The following is a 19,509-nucleotide window of genomic DNA, read 5'->3' as shown; positions in this document are numbered from 1 at the left end:
TGCCAGTAGTACCATGTCTCCAGACATTGCCAAATGTCCCCTGGGGGACAAAATCCTCTGCTTTTGAGAACCACTCTTTTAGAGTAAGGAAATGGAAGAATAGGTGGTTTATAGATGTAGGTGATTTATGTGAGTCAGATTGATGCTTCAATTAAGTGAGAATGCCATGGTGCCCAGTGGAGGGTAGCTGTATAGGGTAGTGATGATAAAGCTGTAGAGTTGGATGGCTGTGAGTGTGGTAGCTACAAAGATGGTAGAGAAGGAATATGAAAATATCTGAATAATGAAAACATGTTAATAAAAGCAGGCAAAGTGGAGGTCGTGGATATCTGAATTAGAGATAAGGAAGTGTCCTGACACCTAGGGGAGGTTCATATGGCAGTGTATGCTTTAGAAGACTACTACCATGCCTATACAGGGCAGATCTCCTGTCTTTTAAGTGCCCCAATCTGGACATGGGAAATCCATAAGAAATCATAATGCTGGCAGGGTACCAAAGACGTCACTTTCTGCCTGTACATGACCCAGTGACACTTTCCTTGAGCTGAAAAGGCAGTTATAGCAAAGACCAAACACATTGTGGGAAGAGGGCATCAGGAAAGGTTATTTGTATTGGGTTGGCCAGAAGGTTCGTTCAGGTTTTTCTGTAATGTCTTACGGAAAAATCTGAATGAACCTTTGGCCAACCCAATATTACTGTTTTGAAAACAATCAGAGATTCCAGTGACTGGAGGATACCAACAGGGTGGAACAGTCAGGACACAGAAACACCTACATTTTTATCACTATTCAAAGTGTAATAATGTGTTATAAAATGCCGTATATGAAGTTTCGTCATGATTTTGGGGAAGAACTTCCCTAAGGGCTCACCACCTGATTGACTGGACTCTTTGAAACCAAGCAGGAATCTGTGTAAGTTCTAGGCATAAGGTCCAGAAGCATTCTTTGCCCTGACCCCACAATAAGGCAGTTCCAGCATGTGAGTGGTAAAACTAGGTGTTCTCTGAGAAGTCCTTTCTGTTATCAGCTGCACCAATCCTGTGGGATCATACCTTTGATAACTCTTCTAGAAATCCCTGACCTCATGTTAAACTATGGATACCTGGTTCTTTCTTTTTTTTCCATCCCTTCCTTACCTTCTCTCTCCCCCTCCTCTCCCTTTCCCTCCTACTTCCTCTCCCCCCCTCCTATTTCCTCTCCCCTTCTCCCACCTCCTTCTTCATTGTCCTGTTCTTTTAGGTATTTCTCCTCAGTGACCATTGGAAATCTATATTCCTTGTTCAACACTGCCTAATGCTTTATTATTCTTATTCATTTCCCATAGACTGGAAAAAGGAGTTCCAACAAATTATTCTCTTAGACTCTGAAAACAGTACTATAACCTAATGCTCATAAAATACTGATAGATTTAACAGCTGTGGTCAGTCTTTACTTTTGACCATCAGTTACTTGTAATAACTTTTCTCTTGGTGTAATAAGATCATAGCTTTAGCTTCTGGCACCTCGTCAAAACCTCCCTTGGCTTTTTCTCTTTGCTTAACTTGTAGCTCTGCTTTCAACTCACTTCCTTATTCTCCTTTTTACACAGTTCACTTTGGTCTTAATTTTTTTACTTTCCCATGTAAATCACTAAGATACTGAAATGTATGTTTATATATATATATTTACTTCTTCCCAATTGTTCTTATTTCTTCAGTTATAATTTTCTGGGTTTGCCAGTTGTCATCCTCCTGCCTCTGTTACTGGCGTAGCATCATTTGTCCTCCCAGTTACATTTCTTCATTCAAATCCTATTGCATGTTACTATAATACATTCTGTATATAATACTTACAGATACTTTTATGTGTACTATGTTGTTTCATCCTCCAATATAAGAAGGCCAGAGTAGATGATATTAACTCTATGTTTAGGTGAGGGAACTGAGATTCATAGAGGTTAATAAGTTAGTTACTCAAGGCCATATGGCCAGGAAGGAGCCAATCAGCGGCCTTCATCAAGGCCTTATTATTATAGTCTACCAAACTTTCTGTAAATAAAAGTTGTTTAAAAAAATGACTAGAGAAGTTTTTAAAATAAAAACTTTAAAGAGCCAGAGACATCATTTTTTCTTCTCCCCTTTTCTGTAGTTTCTGAAAGCTGGAAATTCAGTAAATGTTATATTAAAATCATGATTTTTTTTCTTTTCTTTTTGCTCATAATAAAAGGAGAGCTGATCTGTAATCTCTCATTGAAGTAAATGGATTAGAATGGGAAAGCAAATTAATTAATTGTCACAATAGTGAGTCATATAGTCTTGGCAAATGGAATGCAGTAATTAAATGTTGGGGCTTGTTTTTTTAGCCATGTCAAGTTAACTTGGTTATAGAAACTGGGTTCTTCATTTCTAAAATACTGTCTTGGGATACTGATACATACTTTATGGTAAATAAAGGGAAGGTAAAGATATTGTGGTAGAGGATTTTTTGGTTTTGTTTTGACATCTGTTTTTCTGTTTCTGAAAGCTTTTGGATCATCAGATTTTCACTTCTCAAGTTATTAGTCATTGATTTTTTATTAAATATTTGTAAAATTAATCATTGTTGGGAGGATACTAACATAAACATGATTATGCCTTGAAGGCATTGTGGGGTGTACAAGCAGAGTACTTAAGATATATTCTTACTTTACTATATTATATAAGTAATATGTACTTGAGACTTAAGGAATGTATCAGAAGTTTGAAATAACTGTCACAGACAGTGAGAAAGAGAGCTGACTGGAGACCATGAAAGTATGCCCATGAATACTGATTTTTTTTCTGGAGTTTTCTGAGATTTAAAAAAATTTTTTACTTGTAATATGCTTTCATATACTATATAATGTAGGAATGTTATGATGAATCAATATTAGAAAATCTCTTAATATACGTAACTTCATCAACAGGTCAAATAAGACTAGATATATAGATAGATAGACAGATGCCGAAAGACATTTCATGTAATTCACTATGCATTTCTTATAATAGATACTCTCTTGATCAGGTAAGGAAATACCTACTTCTGATCAATAACAGTCATTGAATTTAAAAGTAAAATGATGGAAACCTTCTGTTAATAATAACTAAATGAACACAAATTACTGATGTCAGCATTATTATTTAACTCTTGTTGGATTTTCGACCCAATACATGTTAAAGAAATTAGAAGAAATAATGGAAAAGGGGAGACAAAATTATCATCATTTACTGGTAAGGATCTTTATTAGAAAATTAATAGAATTCTTGAAAGTTTAGTGGAGTAGCTAGTTGAATTTTAGTTATATAAAACAGAGAAATATTTCTATAAATCAGTTGTTTCCCAGTTAGACAATATTATGAAAAGATATACTGTTTCCTACAGCAGAGCAACTAAAAAGTGCTTGTATCGGATAAAACAACTTGAATGAATGCAGAGACTTTTTTTTAATATAAGATATTAGTTATTCCTAAATTAAGATACAGTATGGATACAATTATGAAAATATCAGTGGTTTCTTATGTTTTGAAGAAAAATAAATAGGCATGCACACACACATTATGTTACATGTATGCTCTAAACATTAGAGATGTGGTGAACTATTAAATGATTAAACATCTCACAATTATTTTCATTAGGATAGTGTGATATCATAAGAGTCGTCAGCCTGATAGTGATGCAGAATAGATTGCCATAAAAGAGATATTTTTAGAGGAAGTTGATATGTTAATGGTGAGTGGAAGGAATTCATCAGCTAGTCAAAGAAAGAAAAAGAAAAATGCTCATTATATATCAAAATAAATATCAATAAATCACAGATGGATTAAGGCAGGAGTTGGCAAATTATCTTTCAGCAGTGGGCCAAATCCAGCCTGCCCTCTTTGTTTCTGTTTTGTTTTTCTGCATACTGTTTTTATAGTTTTATTGGATCATTGCCACATTCATTCATTTACATATTATCTATGGGTACTTTTGCTCTACCAGGGCAGACTTGAGTAGTCGTGATAGCATGGCTTGAAAAGTCAAAAATATTTAGTATCTGGCCCTTTGCAGATAAAGTTTGCTGACCTCTGGATTAAAGGACTGTATTATAAACAATGAAAACTTTCTTAGTATTTTATTGTGGAAGTAGAACTTTGTAAGAAATAGAAGGAATCGCAAAGGTAAAAACTGTCGATTTTTTGGCATAAAAATGGAAACTTCAGTATGTAAAATTTATCTCATAGTACATATTGAGGAAATGTTGATAACAGATGTTATCAGAGGTTAATCTTGTTACCTTATAATGCTTTTTTTGTAAATGGATATTTAAAAAATTGGAAATTAAAACAAGAATGGGAAGAGACTTTTAAGTGGCTTTTATCACAAATTGCTAGAATAAATAAAATTAAGGTTTTAAAAAACAATCTGTCATTGTGCATCAAGAACCTTTACTATGTACTTATTTACCTGGTAATTCCACTTTAAGATTCTTTCCTTAGGAGAAAATCCTAAATATGAGTGTATGAGTATTCACAGAGATGTTCATCATGGCATTACCGATAAAAGCAAATGTGTGGAAACAAGTGAACCAACACTGGGTTGTGGTTATGTAATTTCAGTGCCATTCAAGGCTATCAAATTGGAGACTGAGGCCAAGGGAAAAATTAGTAATACTGATCCTGTCTTTACTTATTTAAAGTTTTGGTATTTTGTTTATCATGGATTATGGCATTTTAAAAAATATTACTGAGATTTTTGGTGCCTTAATTTGTGCCTGAGGCAAGTGCCTCACCTCACCCCAGTCTCATCCTTATGTAATCTGATATGTCTATTAAATAATATATATCAGTATTTTCTCGAATTCCAGTAATGTACAGACACGTCTTATCACAAAAAAAGGCGGTATGTTGGAGTTGCCTGAGAATTCCAAGAATAAGACGTCTTTCAGGGTTTTGCAAGTTTCAGTGTGATAAACAGTGAATTAAAATACAAAGTTAAATCTACCACTTAGGGGCTTCACAATGCAATAATAGAATTGTAAAAGCTAACAACAGCACTAAAAACTTGTTGTACAACTCAGTTATATGTGGTTATTCATGACTAAAAATATATTTACATTCACTAAAAAAATTATTGAAATAAAAACCCAGACTTTTAAAATATTTTTTTTAGAATTCTCAGACTGCCTGGTCTGCCTTTACAAACCTCAGTGATTCTTGGACTCCAACCTTAGAAACACTGATATTTAGCCACTAGAATTTATTTTAGAGTAATATGTGATAATATGCAAATAAATGTTCAGTTGATTCAAGTGACCAAAAAATCATTTTATAAGAATGCTATATTCAGTATAATTACAGCTGTGTGAAGAAACACATACGGCAGGGGAAAAGACTGGAAAGAAATATAACAAAAGAGTAACAGTGGTTGTTTTGGGGTAATGGAAATATGATTAGAATTTTTTTCTCATTTCTACTTGTCTAAATTTTGTATAGTAAGTGTGTATTACTTTTATAATAGATGAACAACAACTTAAAATACTGTAATAATATTAAGAATTTAAAAAATAATTTGTGAATATCTGGTAGTGCTATAGGCTAGATAGCTACTGTCATTTTTTACCTCAACTCTCAGCGTGTATAAACATGTTATACCCTTATTGTAATTATAGTTTGCTTGCTATTACTTATTAATATTAATGTAGTAAACATTTTCCACCCCTATATAGCCATAGTAAAATGTCTTGAATATCTGGATTTCTTTAGATACATTGTATTTATTTTTTCTTTACATATTTATTTATTTTTCTTTTTAAAAGGAGTATAGTCATGGCCAACAGCAAAAAACTCAAGAAGGGGAACTGAAAATTAGTGCTGTGTTTTCAGTCAGTGGCAGTCCTCTTGGTAAGAAGCAGAACTGAATGAATGAATCATGTTTATTTATTCTGACCAGTATGAGTGAGAGGAAGTATCTACTTATATTAGTAAACTAGGCAGTTTAGAATGGCTTTAATTGTGTATTGCATAATTAGTGTTGGGTTTCAAGACTAGCTCTAGAAGAGAAAGAAAGGATGCCTACTTAAAATTCATGGTAAAAAGTAAAACTTTTTTTTTTAAATTTTTTTTTTTAAAGCTCCACAGTTGACTACTGGCTTTCAGCCTTCACTGGCATCATCTGGCATGAATAAAATGCTTCCTTCAGTTCCAGCCACAGCTGTTCGAGTTTCCTGTTCTGGTTGTAAAAAAATCCTCCAGAAGGGGCAAACTGCTTATCAGAGGAAAGGGTCTACTCAGCTATTCTGCTCTACACTGTGCCTCACTGGATATACAGTTCCACCTGCCCGCCCACCGCCTCCTCCCACTAAGAAAACTTGTTCAAGTTGCTCAAAGTATAGCAGAATTCTAAATTATTGTCTTTGCTTTCTTTCTTTCAAGATACTTTGTTCTTATTTATGTATTGTTTAATTTTCTACCTTTCTATGTTTTTTGAGAAATATCACATTGTTTACTATGAACATGTTGTTGCTGCTTTTAATCTTTCTGGACGCTAGGTGCTCAGCTTTCTTTTAACTTTAAGTAATGTGCCTTTTATGTAATAAGAGGTGCTTTTGAAATGTACTTTACTATCCTTGTTAGTTGAGATGCTTGAGAAAACAAAAACTATGCCATTTAGGGGTATTACATGACCACAATATTTTATCTTGTAACTGTAGGCAATAGATGCTTAGATGCAACAAATATTTAATGTTTATGTAATGTTTTCTATTAGGTAGTTGGAATTCATTTAATACTTTTCATCTTAACTTTAATTGGATTCCAGTGTGTGTATTTTTATTTTCTCAGTATCTCAGGTATCTCAGAGGTTGTATTTCAGTGTTTAACAACAAAAAATTATGACCTTAGATCCTAATAAAATCATCCTGATATATTTGAGGAATATGAACTAATTTAGGCTAATTTTGCAATGTGGTCATTAGACACTGTTTAAATAAGTCAGAAAAAGATGAATAATGCTCTTGTTCTGAAATATTTTGGCTTCTATTATTAAGCTACTCAAACCATGATTTATTAGTTTCGATATTTGTACTTAGAGTACCTCACATGGATGCTGCCCTTTCTCTGTCTAGAAAGGGAAAAGATGCTCCCTCTTCTGGTTCAATTGGAAAAAGTATAGAAAGAAACTTCTAAAAGAAATTTGAGTATGGTTAGAAGATGTTCTAGAAGTTATATGTGCATCCCCTTATGTTTCAAGTTTAATTTAGTAAAAATAGACTTCTGTTTGAATTATGAAACATGTTTAAAAAAGAGTACTTATAGATGATATCTAATTTCTATATTCCAGTATATTCATCCTTTCTAAGATCAAATCAACTAGAAAATTATAATTTTTATAAGGTTCTTTGTTCTTTTCCTATTTTGCTATGAAATAATTTCACGTAAAAACTTCCTTTTATGTTTCTTTATTTAATTCTTACTTTAGCGATCAGCGCTTTCTAAAATTTCAGCAGTATTTCTCCTTTCATAATAATAGTCATAGATACTTAGTGCAAAGATTTAACAGTGAATTTCAAAATGACCATAGGAAACTCATGGAAGTTTTAAAATGTGTGCCTTCTTTCTGTGTTTTTTAATTCTTGTCCATACATGTTGTTCTTCTCATCTAAATTTACTATATCTCTTTGGTCTCTGGTGTTTGCCTTGCTTTATCTGGAGATGGTCATTTTTACCTGCATGTCATATCTTAGCTCTGTCTGATCTTATGTAATTTAATTATTTTAAAGATTAAATGTTCTTCTTTTGTAATGTTTGGTCTTATCCATGAATTTTAACCTGTCGTTCTTTGACTTTTAACTGTTCTACCTTTTCACTCACTTACTCTGTTGTCTTTTTTTTTATCCCTTGTTCTTTTCCATTCACCCCTTTCTGTTCTTCTTTCAGGTACTCCTTGCCTGCCTATCACCTCAACTTTTCTTTTTCATTTTCTGTCTTTCTTAATTTTCCCCCCTTCTCTTCTTACAGAATACGTTTTTCTCTTGTTGCTCAGTTCTCAACCATTTATCAGTCTTGTTTTTCTTTGTATTCCATTTCATTTTCTGTACTACTCTTTCATCTCCTTTTCACCACTTTTCCTTTCCTTCCCTTTTTCCTCTCTTATTTACACAGTCATTACAGCAGTTTGGGATAGTCTGGTTTATCTGATTATAAAATTATTGATTTGGATTGTGCCTGAAATATAAGGAAGTTAGATTCAAAGAAGTTAAATGATTTGCTCAGTGTCACATAGCTGGGTAGTTCTGGCACATGCATTTTCCCCTCTAGATAGTCCATGCATCGAACAGGTTTAATTTGTAAGTCAGTCCCTATAAGAAGGATTTTTACTTTAATTTGAATAGGTGGAGATAGAAAAGATTTCCTTCCTGATAACTACTGCTGTTTTTGTAGACCACTAGAAATATAGCAGCAGCACTTAGGTTGACAGAAACTCCTTAGCTGTTTGGAGTAACAATTTTATTTTTGTTAGTCTTTTATTAACCAAATCTCTTAGCATCTTGAATTTAACCTAAACTCTGAATATGTTTTGGCTAATCATCATTTAATTTTTAGATTTCATTAGTAATAGGGACCTAACAATTTGTTTTAAAAAAATCAGTTTCAAATCCTACACTTTAAAAGAGGTAACTTGGAGGGTACTTTTGTTAATACTGTTAGAAAGATCAGTTTTCTTGATAATAATGGCAGTAAGAGAGGTAACTGTTTCAGGATTGTCTGTACCATCTGAATTTTTACTATCTGAAATGAGATTGCTCCTTCTCATTCTGATAAGATGTAATCTGTTACAATAAAATGTAATGCAGTTGGATGTTAAGCATACTGAGAGTAGTGAGAAGTAGCTACTTTTATGATTCTATTGCCTTGATCCACGCTGTTCTCCAACTTTTATCTCCTTAGCCTTCTAGAAAACATCTATTTAAGGTCCAGCTAAAATACCACCTTTTGGGTAGCTTTTCATGTCACATCTTGTCTGAAATAATTGTTTCTTCATTTCTATTTCTATAGTACATTTTATGTATATAAATACATTTTTCAAAATTATTTTACTTTTTTATATTAAGAATGCTTCTTTTATGGTATTTTATATATCATTTGTCTATTTGTCCCAGTATACTGTGAGCTGCTTGAGGGCTTGTACCATATCTTGACATAGGGCTGGGCTAGTCCCTGGCTCAAGGTAACTGCTTATTAAATACCCTTATAAATGAAATAGATTAAAACCCAATAAAAAGTAGCTGGAAAGACCAAAAAAAAAAATGCAGGTAATAGAGCACTCTCAAGCTACTAAGTATTGAAGATGAGGTGTGATGTTGTATATTACAGCATAGTATAATATCAGGTGCTCCTTGTGATGAGTCCCACTATATTTGCTATTATCTTTTTTTTGAAGCAGAGATATTTGTAATCTTTTCTAAAAAGTACTATATTAGTATAATCTGTTTAAAATGTAAGAGTGAATATAACAATTTATTTACTAAATATTATGTGAGTGTATACTCATGGGAGAGAGACATTGTTTACAGAATTTCATCAAGGTATTTTTTGAATTGGTTTTTAAAATGGTTTGTACTTAAGCGATAAACTACTATGTAGGAAGAGTAATTTGGGAGTGGGATAAGGGGTGGAGTGGTAGGGAGTCTTAATCCTTAGGGTTTTAATCTTCATTGTCTTTTACTGCTAATGCTTACAGATTGAATTATTTAGATCTGGAAATGTTCAATTTTATATAATCATGCTAGAATATGCACTGTGTAGTTTGAAATGTATTCCTACTTTTAAAAGATAGTGGCTTTAAAATTTTTCAAGTGTAATGTTAAAGAGTATTTTTGAACATATAGGAGAGCCTAAGGAAGAAAATGAAAATCTTCTATAATCCTACCTACTAGAGATAGTGAATGATAAATGTTTGATGTATATCTTTTTAATCTTGAAACATAGTGTACTAATCCTCACAACAGTTCTATGAACTAAGCCGTGTATTAGTTTCATTTTATACAACAGAGGTTGAGGATCAAAGTGATTTATCACTTTATTCAAGAAAACCCAGGTTTTCAGATTTAAATACCAATGCCCTTTCCCTACACTTTTAATTGCCTTTGTTTTATTTGATATTTTTAGTTGACAAAAAGGAAAAAAATGAATTATACTATGGCTTATTTTATCTTTGTTGTCATTTTTAGAGACATTTTAAATCCAAAGGATGTGATCAGTGCCCAGTTTGAAAATACCACCACTAGTAAAGATTTTTGTAGTCAGTCATGTTTGTCAACATATGAACTGAAAAGAAAACCTGTTGTTACCATAAATACGAATAGCATTTCAACCAAATGCAGCATGTGTCAGAAGAATGCTGTTGTAAGTTATCTTTTTACTTTAGTGGGGGAAGGAGTCTGATATTTGTGCTTAAAGGGCAGCTTTTGATGGTCTTTGCTTGTTGTTTCTAAGTTATTACTTTATAATTCCTAGATTCGACATGAAGTTAATTACCAGAATGTGGTACATAAACTTTGCAGTGATGCCTGCTTTTCTAAGTTTCGCTCTGCTAACAACCTCACCATGAACTGTTGTGAAAACTGTGGGGGTTACTGCTACAGTGGCTCTGGACAATGCCACATGCTCCAGATAGAGGGACAGGCTAAGAAGTTTTGTAGTTCCACGTGTGTCACAGCATATAAGCAGGTACATGACCATATTTAATCCTGACGTCTTTGTTCCTTCCAGAAGGATTGAATTTTTTTGATAGAAATTATTTATGAAAATGTCACAAAAATATTAATTTCTTGTTATTAGCTTAATTAATATTTTTTGCATGTAAATAGTATTTTTCAAATGCATGTGTGTTAAAAAACTCTTGTTATAGAGTTTTATAAGTACCATATGCAGTTGTACCTCAGTATCCATGGGGAATTGGTTCCAGGAACCCTGAGGATATCAAAATCTGAGAGTGCTCAAGTCCCTTATATAAAATGGTGTAGTAATTGTATATAACCTACACACATTCTCCTGCATACTTTAAATCATCTCTAGATTATTTATAATACCTAATACAATGTAAATGCCATGTAAATAGTTGCCAGTGTGCAGCAAATTCTTTTCCTTTTTGGAATTTTCTGGAATTTTTTTCCTGGAATATTTTCGATCTGCATTTGGTTAAATCTGCAGATGTGGGACCCAGGGATATGGAGGGCAGACTGTATTTCTCTTAATGCATTTGAAATATCAATACATGTTTTTAGGGTATGGATTATTTTATTTAAAATATGATTAATGTTTTTGAACAAGATTTTGAAAATGCAGAAAAGCACAAAGAAGAAAAAATTAGGCATCTCTTAGAGTTACCCAGTCCCATCATTTTGGTGTATACCTTCTAATCTTTGCTTCTGCTAATCCCAAACTCTCAATCCATCCCTCTCCCACTCCCATTCCCCTTGGCAATCACCAATCTATTCTCTATGTCCCTCATTCTGTTTCTGTTTCATAGATAGGTTCATTTGTGTCAGATTTTAGATTCCACATATAAGTGATATCATATGGTATTTGTCTTTCTCTTTTTGACTTACTTCACTTAGTGTGATAATCTCTAGCTGCATCCATGTTGCTGCAAATGGCATTATTTCATTCTTTTTTATGGCTGAGTAGTATTCCATTGTATATATGTACCACATCTTCTTTATCCATTCATCTGTTGATGGACATTTAGGTTGTTTCCGTGTCTTGGCTATTGTTAATAGTGCTGCTGTGAACATAGGGGTGCATGTATCTTTTTGAATTACAGTGTTGTTTGGATATATGCCCAGGAGTGGGATTGCTGTATCATGTGGTAATTCTACTTTTAGTTTTCTGAGGAACCTCCATACTGTTTTCCACAGTGGTTGCACCACTGTGGTTGCAATTTACGTTCCTACCAACAGTGTAGAAGGGTTCCCTTTTCTCCATACCCTCTCTGGCATTTGTTATTTGTAGACTTTTTAATGATGGCCATTCTGACTGGCGTGAGGTGGTACCTCACTGTGGTTTGTTTTGATTTGCATTTCTCCAATAATTAGCAATGTTGGCAGTTTTATTTATACTAGATTTATATTTTGTTAGTAAATTTTGATCAAAAGTTCAATTTTAAAATTGGTAAACCCAAAGGAATAGTAAGAACTTTTTACATTTTCAGTTTTACAATATTTTCCTGTTTCACTGCATTTGCTGATCATTCTTTTTCTTAGAATAGTAAATTTTTATACAGTTAACCAAAATTGGTGAATTTAATAATGTTAATTTGGAAATTTCTCTTAAATGTTCTTAAAACTTTGCAATGATTTTGTAATTTTAAACATTCTAGTGTTTCAGTTTATTTCTTGTTAATATACAAGCACATTAAAAGGGATTAGTGTTAGTTACTATTTATTTCTTCCTTAGAAACACCTTGTTTTTGTTCTCAAAGGGGGAGGAAAAACCCAATATCTTCATTAGCTTTATTCTTGTACAAAGGACAGTTTTCCTGATATTGTATCACATTCTAAAAGTTACTTTGATTCAGTCCATTGAAAGGTGGTATACATTCCATAAGAGAAGTATTTTGAAATACCTTAATTTTAAATTTATTAGTTTTAATTTAGCCAATACCTATTAAAATTTTCACATATTAGTGTGTACTGTGGTTTAGAGAAAGAACGTGGATTTAGAGGTAAAGCAGATCTTGGTTTGATTCCCAGACTTTCTGTTCAAATAGAATTTAACCTTGGGGAAAGCAGTTAAACTCCCCGAGTCCATTTTCTTATCTGTAAATGGGTATATACTAGCAATGTCACTGGGATGTTTTTAGGATTATATGAAGTAAGAATGAGAAAGCACCTAGTATAGAACCTGGAACATTGAAGATGGTCATTTTTGCTACTTTTCTTTTCTTCCTTATATAAAATTTATTCAACAAACATTAGATGTGATTCCTGTTTTGAGGTGTTACATGTCCCTTGGGGGAGATACAAGTGTGTAGAGATGTTAGGATAGAAGTGTTATGGGATGTAGAGGGGCACCGTGGAAGCAAGGTCAGTTCTACTTGATAGTTTCAGAGATAACTCTTGACCTAATTCTTATAAATGAAGTTTGTGTTTGCAGTCCTGTTGGAGGAGGAAAGGAGAAATAGGGTTGGAGATACAGAAGAGATTCCAGAATGTAGGAATATGCTCACTTGAATATGTATTTATTTTAATAGTAAGTATAACAGACTTATCGTTGAAGAGGACATAGAGATCTTGAAATTATCTTAATGGGTGCTGGATATACCTTATAAGTTATCCTGAATGTATGACATGTTAATAGTATTTAGCATTATTTGCTACTAAATCACTGAGTGGAAATTTAAGATAACAGACTCTTTCGTTGCTTATATTTGGACACTTGGGATATGCAAAGTTTCCTCCCACTTTATTGCTTAGAGTGTGCTTTGTTGTTGTTATTATTTGTTTTGGCTGCACCACGCGGCATGCGGGATCTTAGTTCCCTGACCAGGGATCGAACCCACGCCCCCTGAAGTGGAAACGCGGAGTCTTAACCACTGGACCATCAGGGAAGTCCCTGTGCTTTGTTATTATTAGTGGTAGAATATTTGAGTGTGAATTTTCTAGTAAGTTTATTAATTTCCTTGGATTCACATTTCACTGCTATATATAGCACCTTTTGTGGGAAGTTCTTCCAATTCTTTGAATAGTGTAAGAGCATGAATTCCCTGTTGTGTAATTTTTTAAATAGTGGGTTTTTTTGTTTGTTTGGAGGTTTTGTACAATATATTCTTGCAGCTTATTTATTTTATACATAGTATTTTGTGCTTAACCCCGTAACCTTATCTTGGGGGAAGGCTAAAATAGTGCGTTTAAAACTATAGTTATAACAAATTAATAGATCCCAAAATTAATTGCTAGGTTGTGCCCAACATATTTTTTAATGAAGTAGAGTAGAGTGGAAAAATATCAAAGTGCATCACATGTTATCATGATATATATTGTTTTATAAAACCTTTCAGTTTTATATACATACATGTTTAATACACAAACACAAAACCTCAGAAGTATGTGTTACTGGGTCACTTTGTAAAATTTATTTCTTACTGAGGATTGTAATCATAAAAGTTTGGAAGCCACTAATTTAAAATATTTCAACAGTGTTAAGTATAAACATTTCAAAGAATTATGCTTTTACTTGTAACTTGGTAAAAATGAATGTTATTTTATTCTCTTAATAGAAATCAGCCAAAATTACACCATGTGCGCTTTGCAAATCATTGAGATCCTCAGCAGAAATGATTGAAAATACCAATAGCTTGGGAAAGACAGAGCTTTTCTGTTCTGTTAATTGCTTATCTGCTTACAGAGTTAAAATGGTTACTTCTGCAGGTAATACTGGTTTCATAAACTTTATAAATATAATAGTTGAATAACTTATGGTTATTGCTTTGTTGTTATAGCGCAGATTTTTGTCCAAATTTAGTTGATTTTTAACGCAAATTTAAAATACTTCAGATCTGTGTTGTAAAATATCACCTCTTGATTGCTTATTTTATGTTTATTTAGTTGCGCCTATTTGTGCATTCTTTCTTACCAAAAGAATTTATGGCTTTTAAAATGTATTTTCTTTATCTACACCTGATTTATTTCAAGATTCATTTATTTTTTAGTTTCAGGGTGTAGACTGTGACAACTTTAAATAAACAGAAATATTTTTGACGTTGTTAGTTTTTGTCTATATGTGAGGTAACTAAGTTTAATTTCAGTTCCTGCAACTTGACTTGGCTCTTGAATTTTCATGTATCATATAATACTTATTTTCTCATACATTTGTTTACATTTGTATTACTCATTAGCTTTTATTTTGATTTGCTAAGGTGTACAAGTTCAGTGTAACAGTTGCAAAACCTCAGCAATCCCTCAGTATCACCTAGCCATGTCAGATGGAAGTATTCGCAACTTCTGCAGCTACAGTTGTGTGGTAGCTTTCCAGGTATGGCTTCAGGACTCTTCCTTTTCTCCAGTTAGTTGCCTGTGATAGTAAAGTAAACTTATTAGGTGGTACTAAGTGCCTGGATTGCCTAAATTTCTACCTCAGTCTTTTTAAACTAGGGTTCTTTGGTCCATCCTATTTTTGGAGGCATGTTATTTAATTGCCTTCTGTGAAATTAAATGGTACTGTTATTACCTAGATTATCTATTGGGAGGATATTATTTTTAAAGAATATTATTAAATTATTTCATTTTTTAATATAAATATCACTCCCCCCATTCAGCTATAAGCTGCTCAAAGGCAGGGATGTTTGCCTTTTCACAAATATATGTTAAGTGCCTAGAACTGTGCTTGACATAGGTAGGTATCCAGTACCTTCTTGTTTGAACAAATGAGTAGATTGATCTTTTTGTTTGTTTCTTCTTTCAGAATTTGTTCAACAAACCAGCAGGAATGAATTCTTCAGTGGTGCCCTTGTCTCAGGGCCAAGTAATTGTAAGCATCCCTACAGGTTCAACAGTGTCAGCAGGAGGCGGTAACACCTCTGCTGTTTCTCCCACCTCCATCAGTAGCTCTGCTGCAGCTGGTCTCCAGCGTCTTGCTGCCCAATCCCAACATGTTGGGTTTGCACGAAGTGTTGTAAAACTCAAGTGTCAGCACTGTAACCGTCTCTTTGCCACAAAACCAGAACTTCTTGATTATAAGGTAGAGTAAAGGAGCATGATAGAGGGTTCGAGTATAAACTGGTCTATCTGTAAACTTATTTCTGGCTTTTCACCTTTCAGAAATACACTATTTGTTTTGAAAATAAGAGGGATAAAGATTTCCACAAGATAAACCAAATGTTTAATTAGTACTTAATGATTATTTCTTTGCAGGGTAAAATGTTTCAGTTCTGTGGCAAAAATTGTTCTGATGAATATAAGAAAATAAATAATTTAATGGCAATGTGTGAATATTGTAAAATTGAGAAAATTGTAAAGGAGACTGTGCGATTCTCAGGTGCTGACAAGTCATTCTGTAGTGAAGGTAAAGATAGAAGATTATCTTACCTACTGAGCATGTTTGTTGTTTCAAAAGTAGTTGATGATTTAAGCTGTCACTGTGTAAGTTTATTTTATCTTTTGTGTATAGCACCAAAACCTTTTTGTTTTGTTTATACTTGGTTCTCTCTTTTCTGATCTAATTCTTCATATTATATAGATGTTAAAATGAAGAAAAATCTCCTCAATGTGTATAGCAAAAAATGGTGGTGATGTGAAAAACATTTAATGTTAGTTATTAGGTTGATAGGGATCCTTTAGTTCTTGTATTTATTTCTAAAGGGAACTGCTTAAATTTTGGTAGCATCCTAAGATAATACTTTTATTGTTTTAAACATCCATTATGTTTCTGAATATAAATGATCTGAATATGTGAATCAGTGTCTTCCTTATTTAGATGACTATAAGGTTAGAATGTTTTGTTTTACTCTAAAACCATGCAGGATTAGCCTCCTAGGCTAGTGGCTTTCAAACCTTTTGACCACGACACAAACAAGACATACATTTTACATTGTGACCCAGTGTATGTTCACATACCCAAATAAAACAAAAGTTTCATGAAACAAAACTGATTTTTACCATATATGATGCACTGTAATATTTGCTCTGCTGTCTTACTTCGTTTAAAAACAGAAAATGATAGTATTAATCCTCTAAATTGACCTCTTGATCTACTAATTGGTGAGAACCCAAATGTGCAAACTTTGTTGTAGGACATTTAAATTAAAGATGTAGATACTTATTATTTCTCCCTAATGTTAATTTTATCTTCTCTGATTTTTTTAGGTTGCAAATTGCTTTATAAACATGACTTGGCAAAACGCTGGGGAAATCACTGTAAAATGTGCAGTTATTGTTTACAGACATCTCCCAAATTGGTACAGAATAATTTAGGGGGGAAAGTAGAAGAGTTTTGTTGTGAAGAGTGCATGTCCAAATATACAGTTCTGTTCTATCAGGTAAATATAATTCACATTCCTGGGTTTTTCAAGTCAGGGCATATTTTTCCCTTCTTTTTTTCTTTCAAATAGTGTGAAGGACAATTAATGATTTAAAACTTAAGTATTAAATGTATTCTGTTCTCCTCTAGTATTAATATAAGATTTTAAAAAGACTTTAATGTCACTGAAGTTACATTTGTTTTTAATTTCCTTGTAGAAGACATATCAGTCTTAAAACATTAAAATATTTAAAATTATATTCATTTATTAACTAAAATGAATTGTGTTCTGATGTCTTTAAGGAAGATCGGTCTATTTCCATTTCACTTATTTTAAAATTACTATTTATTGGCATCTCTATAATGTGACCTTTTTTAATGTTGTACAAAATAGTAGATAGGTAAGTAATTATTTCCAAATTTAGGATCGTTAACCTTCATTTTTTAAAAAACTGAATTATAGTTGAGGTATGATATTATATAAGTTAACAGGTATACAATATAGTGATTCACATTTTTTAAAGGTTATACTTCATTTATAGTTATTATAAAATATTGACTGTATTCCCTATGTTGTACAATATATCCTTATAACTTATTTTATACATAATTGTTTGTACCTCTTAGTCCCCTACCTCTATATTGCCCCTCCCCCCAGGATAGTTAACCTTCATTTTTGTGATCTAAATTCTAAGTAAATTTCCTCACTTGTTAACCTGTGGCCTGCTTTTATTCCATCAGACCATAGACAGTTTGTTTTTTACTTCTTTACTATCTTCTGTTTCTTTTTCAGATGGCCAAATGTGATGGTTGTAAGCGACAGGGTAAGCTCAGTGAGTCCTTGAAATGGCGGGGAGAAATGAAACATTTCTGTAACCTGCTTTGTATCTTGATGTTCTGTAATCAGCAAAGTATGTGTGACCCACCTTCACAAAATAATGCAGGTAAAATTAAACTTTAGTCTTTGGTCAATGCCAGGGACTAACTACTGTTCTACAAGTTGAGAACATTAAGTAGTTGTCAATAATTTCATGAAACGTAAATTTCATTCTATTCAAATGACATTAACATTTAGATCTCTTTTTGTTTAACACCTTAGATTAATGCCCTGTAAAAACGAGTTCTTTTAGTTTTCCCTGAGCATGTTGAGTCAAATAAACTCTGTAAGAACTTTATGGGGAAGAATAGCAGTTAATGTTTTATAATTGAAGATATACATCTTGACTTCCTTAGAAAAGGATTTGAGAGAAGGAACATAGAATCTAAATCACATAGCCTTTTAAATATACCACATGCATAGTTAGGCAAGAGAAGGTACATGGAATACTTTAAAGGTTCACTAATTAAAAAACAGAAAAAAATCCAGTTAATCCTGAAGTGACACTTGGCTCCAACAGAATTTACTCTAACCTAAAAGCATTGTTTAACCTCCTTGAAATGTTGGTTCTGTGTATGTGCATATAAATTACATGAGATTTTCTTATTTTTGTTTATTTTAATCAGGAAGTGTTTCCATGGTGCCAGCTGCTTCATCAGGGCCCCCATCTCACAGAAAAGATTCAACTCCAGTTATAGCTAATGTAGTATCATTAGCCAGTGCTCCTGCTGCTCAGCCCACAGTGAATTCTAACAGTGTCTTACAAGGTATGACTTGATTTGAAAGCATTTATCTAGCCTTTTTGAGGTTGAATATAAGGCTTCTCTACTCTTTTTTGTCAGTGTTCATTTTCATGTGTTTGTCACATTCATATTAGGAATGGTGGCTCACTATGTGCCGCTATGGCATTAAACAGTGTTTTTGTAGTTTCCAGATCTCTTTTTCTCATATTAGGCTTTAGGTGTTACTCTTCCCCTGAATTAAAGTAAGATAATACATGTTTTTATTATGAAACTTTGTGTGTTTTTTCCAAATATCAGCTTTTAATACTAATGTTTAAATAATAAGATCCTACATTATATGTTTTTATTTATATCAGGTGCAGTTCCAACAGTAACAGCGAAAATCATTGGGGATGTAAGTTTTATTATTTTTATTGGTATTGCCACTGTCTTTTCCCTTTTTATGCAGTATGAATATGTCTAAGCTGATTTGCCCTCCTTTATTTTTTGTTTGTTATATAAAACAAATTGCATGAGTTCAGGAACAGGATTTTCTGGTTATTTAGTTAGGTCTTTTATGTACTTTAATTTCTTTGAATGCTTGGTATCTATATAATAGTAACTATATAATAGTTACTGAAGGTTTTTGTTATTTTTTAATTGTACAGAATTAAAGTAAATTGTACAGAATTCAGGCATAAAAGGTTTGGGGGGCATTTTGTAACATAGACTGTAAATAAAGTACTTATAAAATATAGTTTATTTCCCACTCAGTGTAGATTATGCTGTAAATAAGCATTCTTTTTTTAAAAAAAAAAACAATATTTTTGTGCTTTGTCTCTTAAAAAAAGAAAAAAATAAATAATGAGAAAAACTTATGACTAGAACAGTGGCATTTTTAAAGTGTTTCCTGGTC

General features: G+C 32.7%; 1 protein-coding gene across 8 annotated transcripts in view; it reads left to right on the top strand.

Annotated features, from left to right (window-relative positions):
- ZMYM4 (zinc finger MYM-type containing 4) overlaps positions 1-19,509 on the top strand; it is a 174,458-nt gene that overhangs the window by 115,852 nt on the left and 39,097 nt on the right. For 5 of the 8 annotated variants that reach the window (XM_073792112.1, XM_033838187.2, XM_073792105.1 and 2 more), the window contains 13 exons: positions 5,795-5,879; positions 6,109-6,364; positions 10,208-10,382; positions 10,494-10,706; positions 13,134-13,229; positions 14,257-14,407; positions 14,896-15,011; positions 15,441-15,716; positions 15,890-16,040; positions 16,841-17,013; positions 17,788-17,938; positions 18,498-18,638; positions 18,971-19,008. In XM_073792112.1, coding sequence (XP_073648213.1) covers positions 5,795-5,879; positions 6,109-6,364; positions 10,208-10,382; positions 10,494-10,706; positions 13,134-13,229; positions 14,257-14,407; positions 14,896-15,011; positions 15,441-15,716; positions 15,890-16,040; positions 16,841-17,013; positions 17,788-17,938; positions 18,498-18,638; positions 18,971-19,008 — 2,022 coding nt within the window. Of the gene's footprint in view, positions 1-3,099; positions 3,228-5,794; positions 5,880-6,108; positions 6,365-10,207; positions 10,383-10,493; positions 10,707-13,133; positions 13,230-14,256; positions 14,408-14,895; positions 15,012-15,440; positions 15,717-15,889; positions 16,041-16,840; positions 17,014-17,787; positions 17,939-18,497; positions 18,639-18,970; positions 19,009-19,509 lie in introns of those variants that run through there. The other 3 variants (XM_073792125.1, XM_073792119.1, XM_073792104.1) reach the window with 3 other exon arrangements.

Source organism: Tursiops truncatus, chromosome 1 (genome assembly GCF_011762595.2).
Source record: "Tursiops truncatus isolate mTurTru1 chromosome 1, mTurTru1.mat.Y, whole genome shotgun sequence".
Classification (NCBI taxonomy): Eukaryota; Metazoa; Chordata; class Mammalia; order Artiodactyla; family Delphinidae; genus Tursiops; species Tursiops truncatus.
This window is presented reverse-complemented; position numbering and strand designations above follow the sequence as displayed.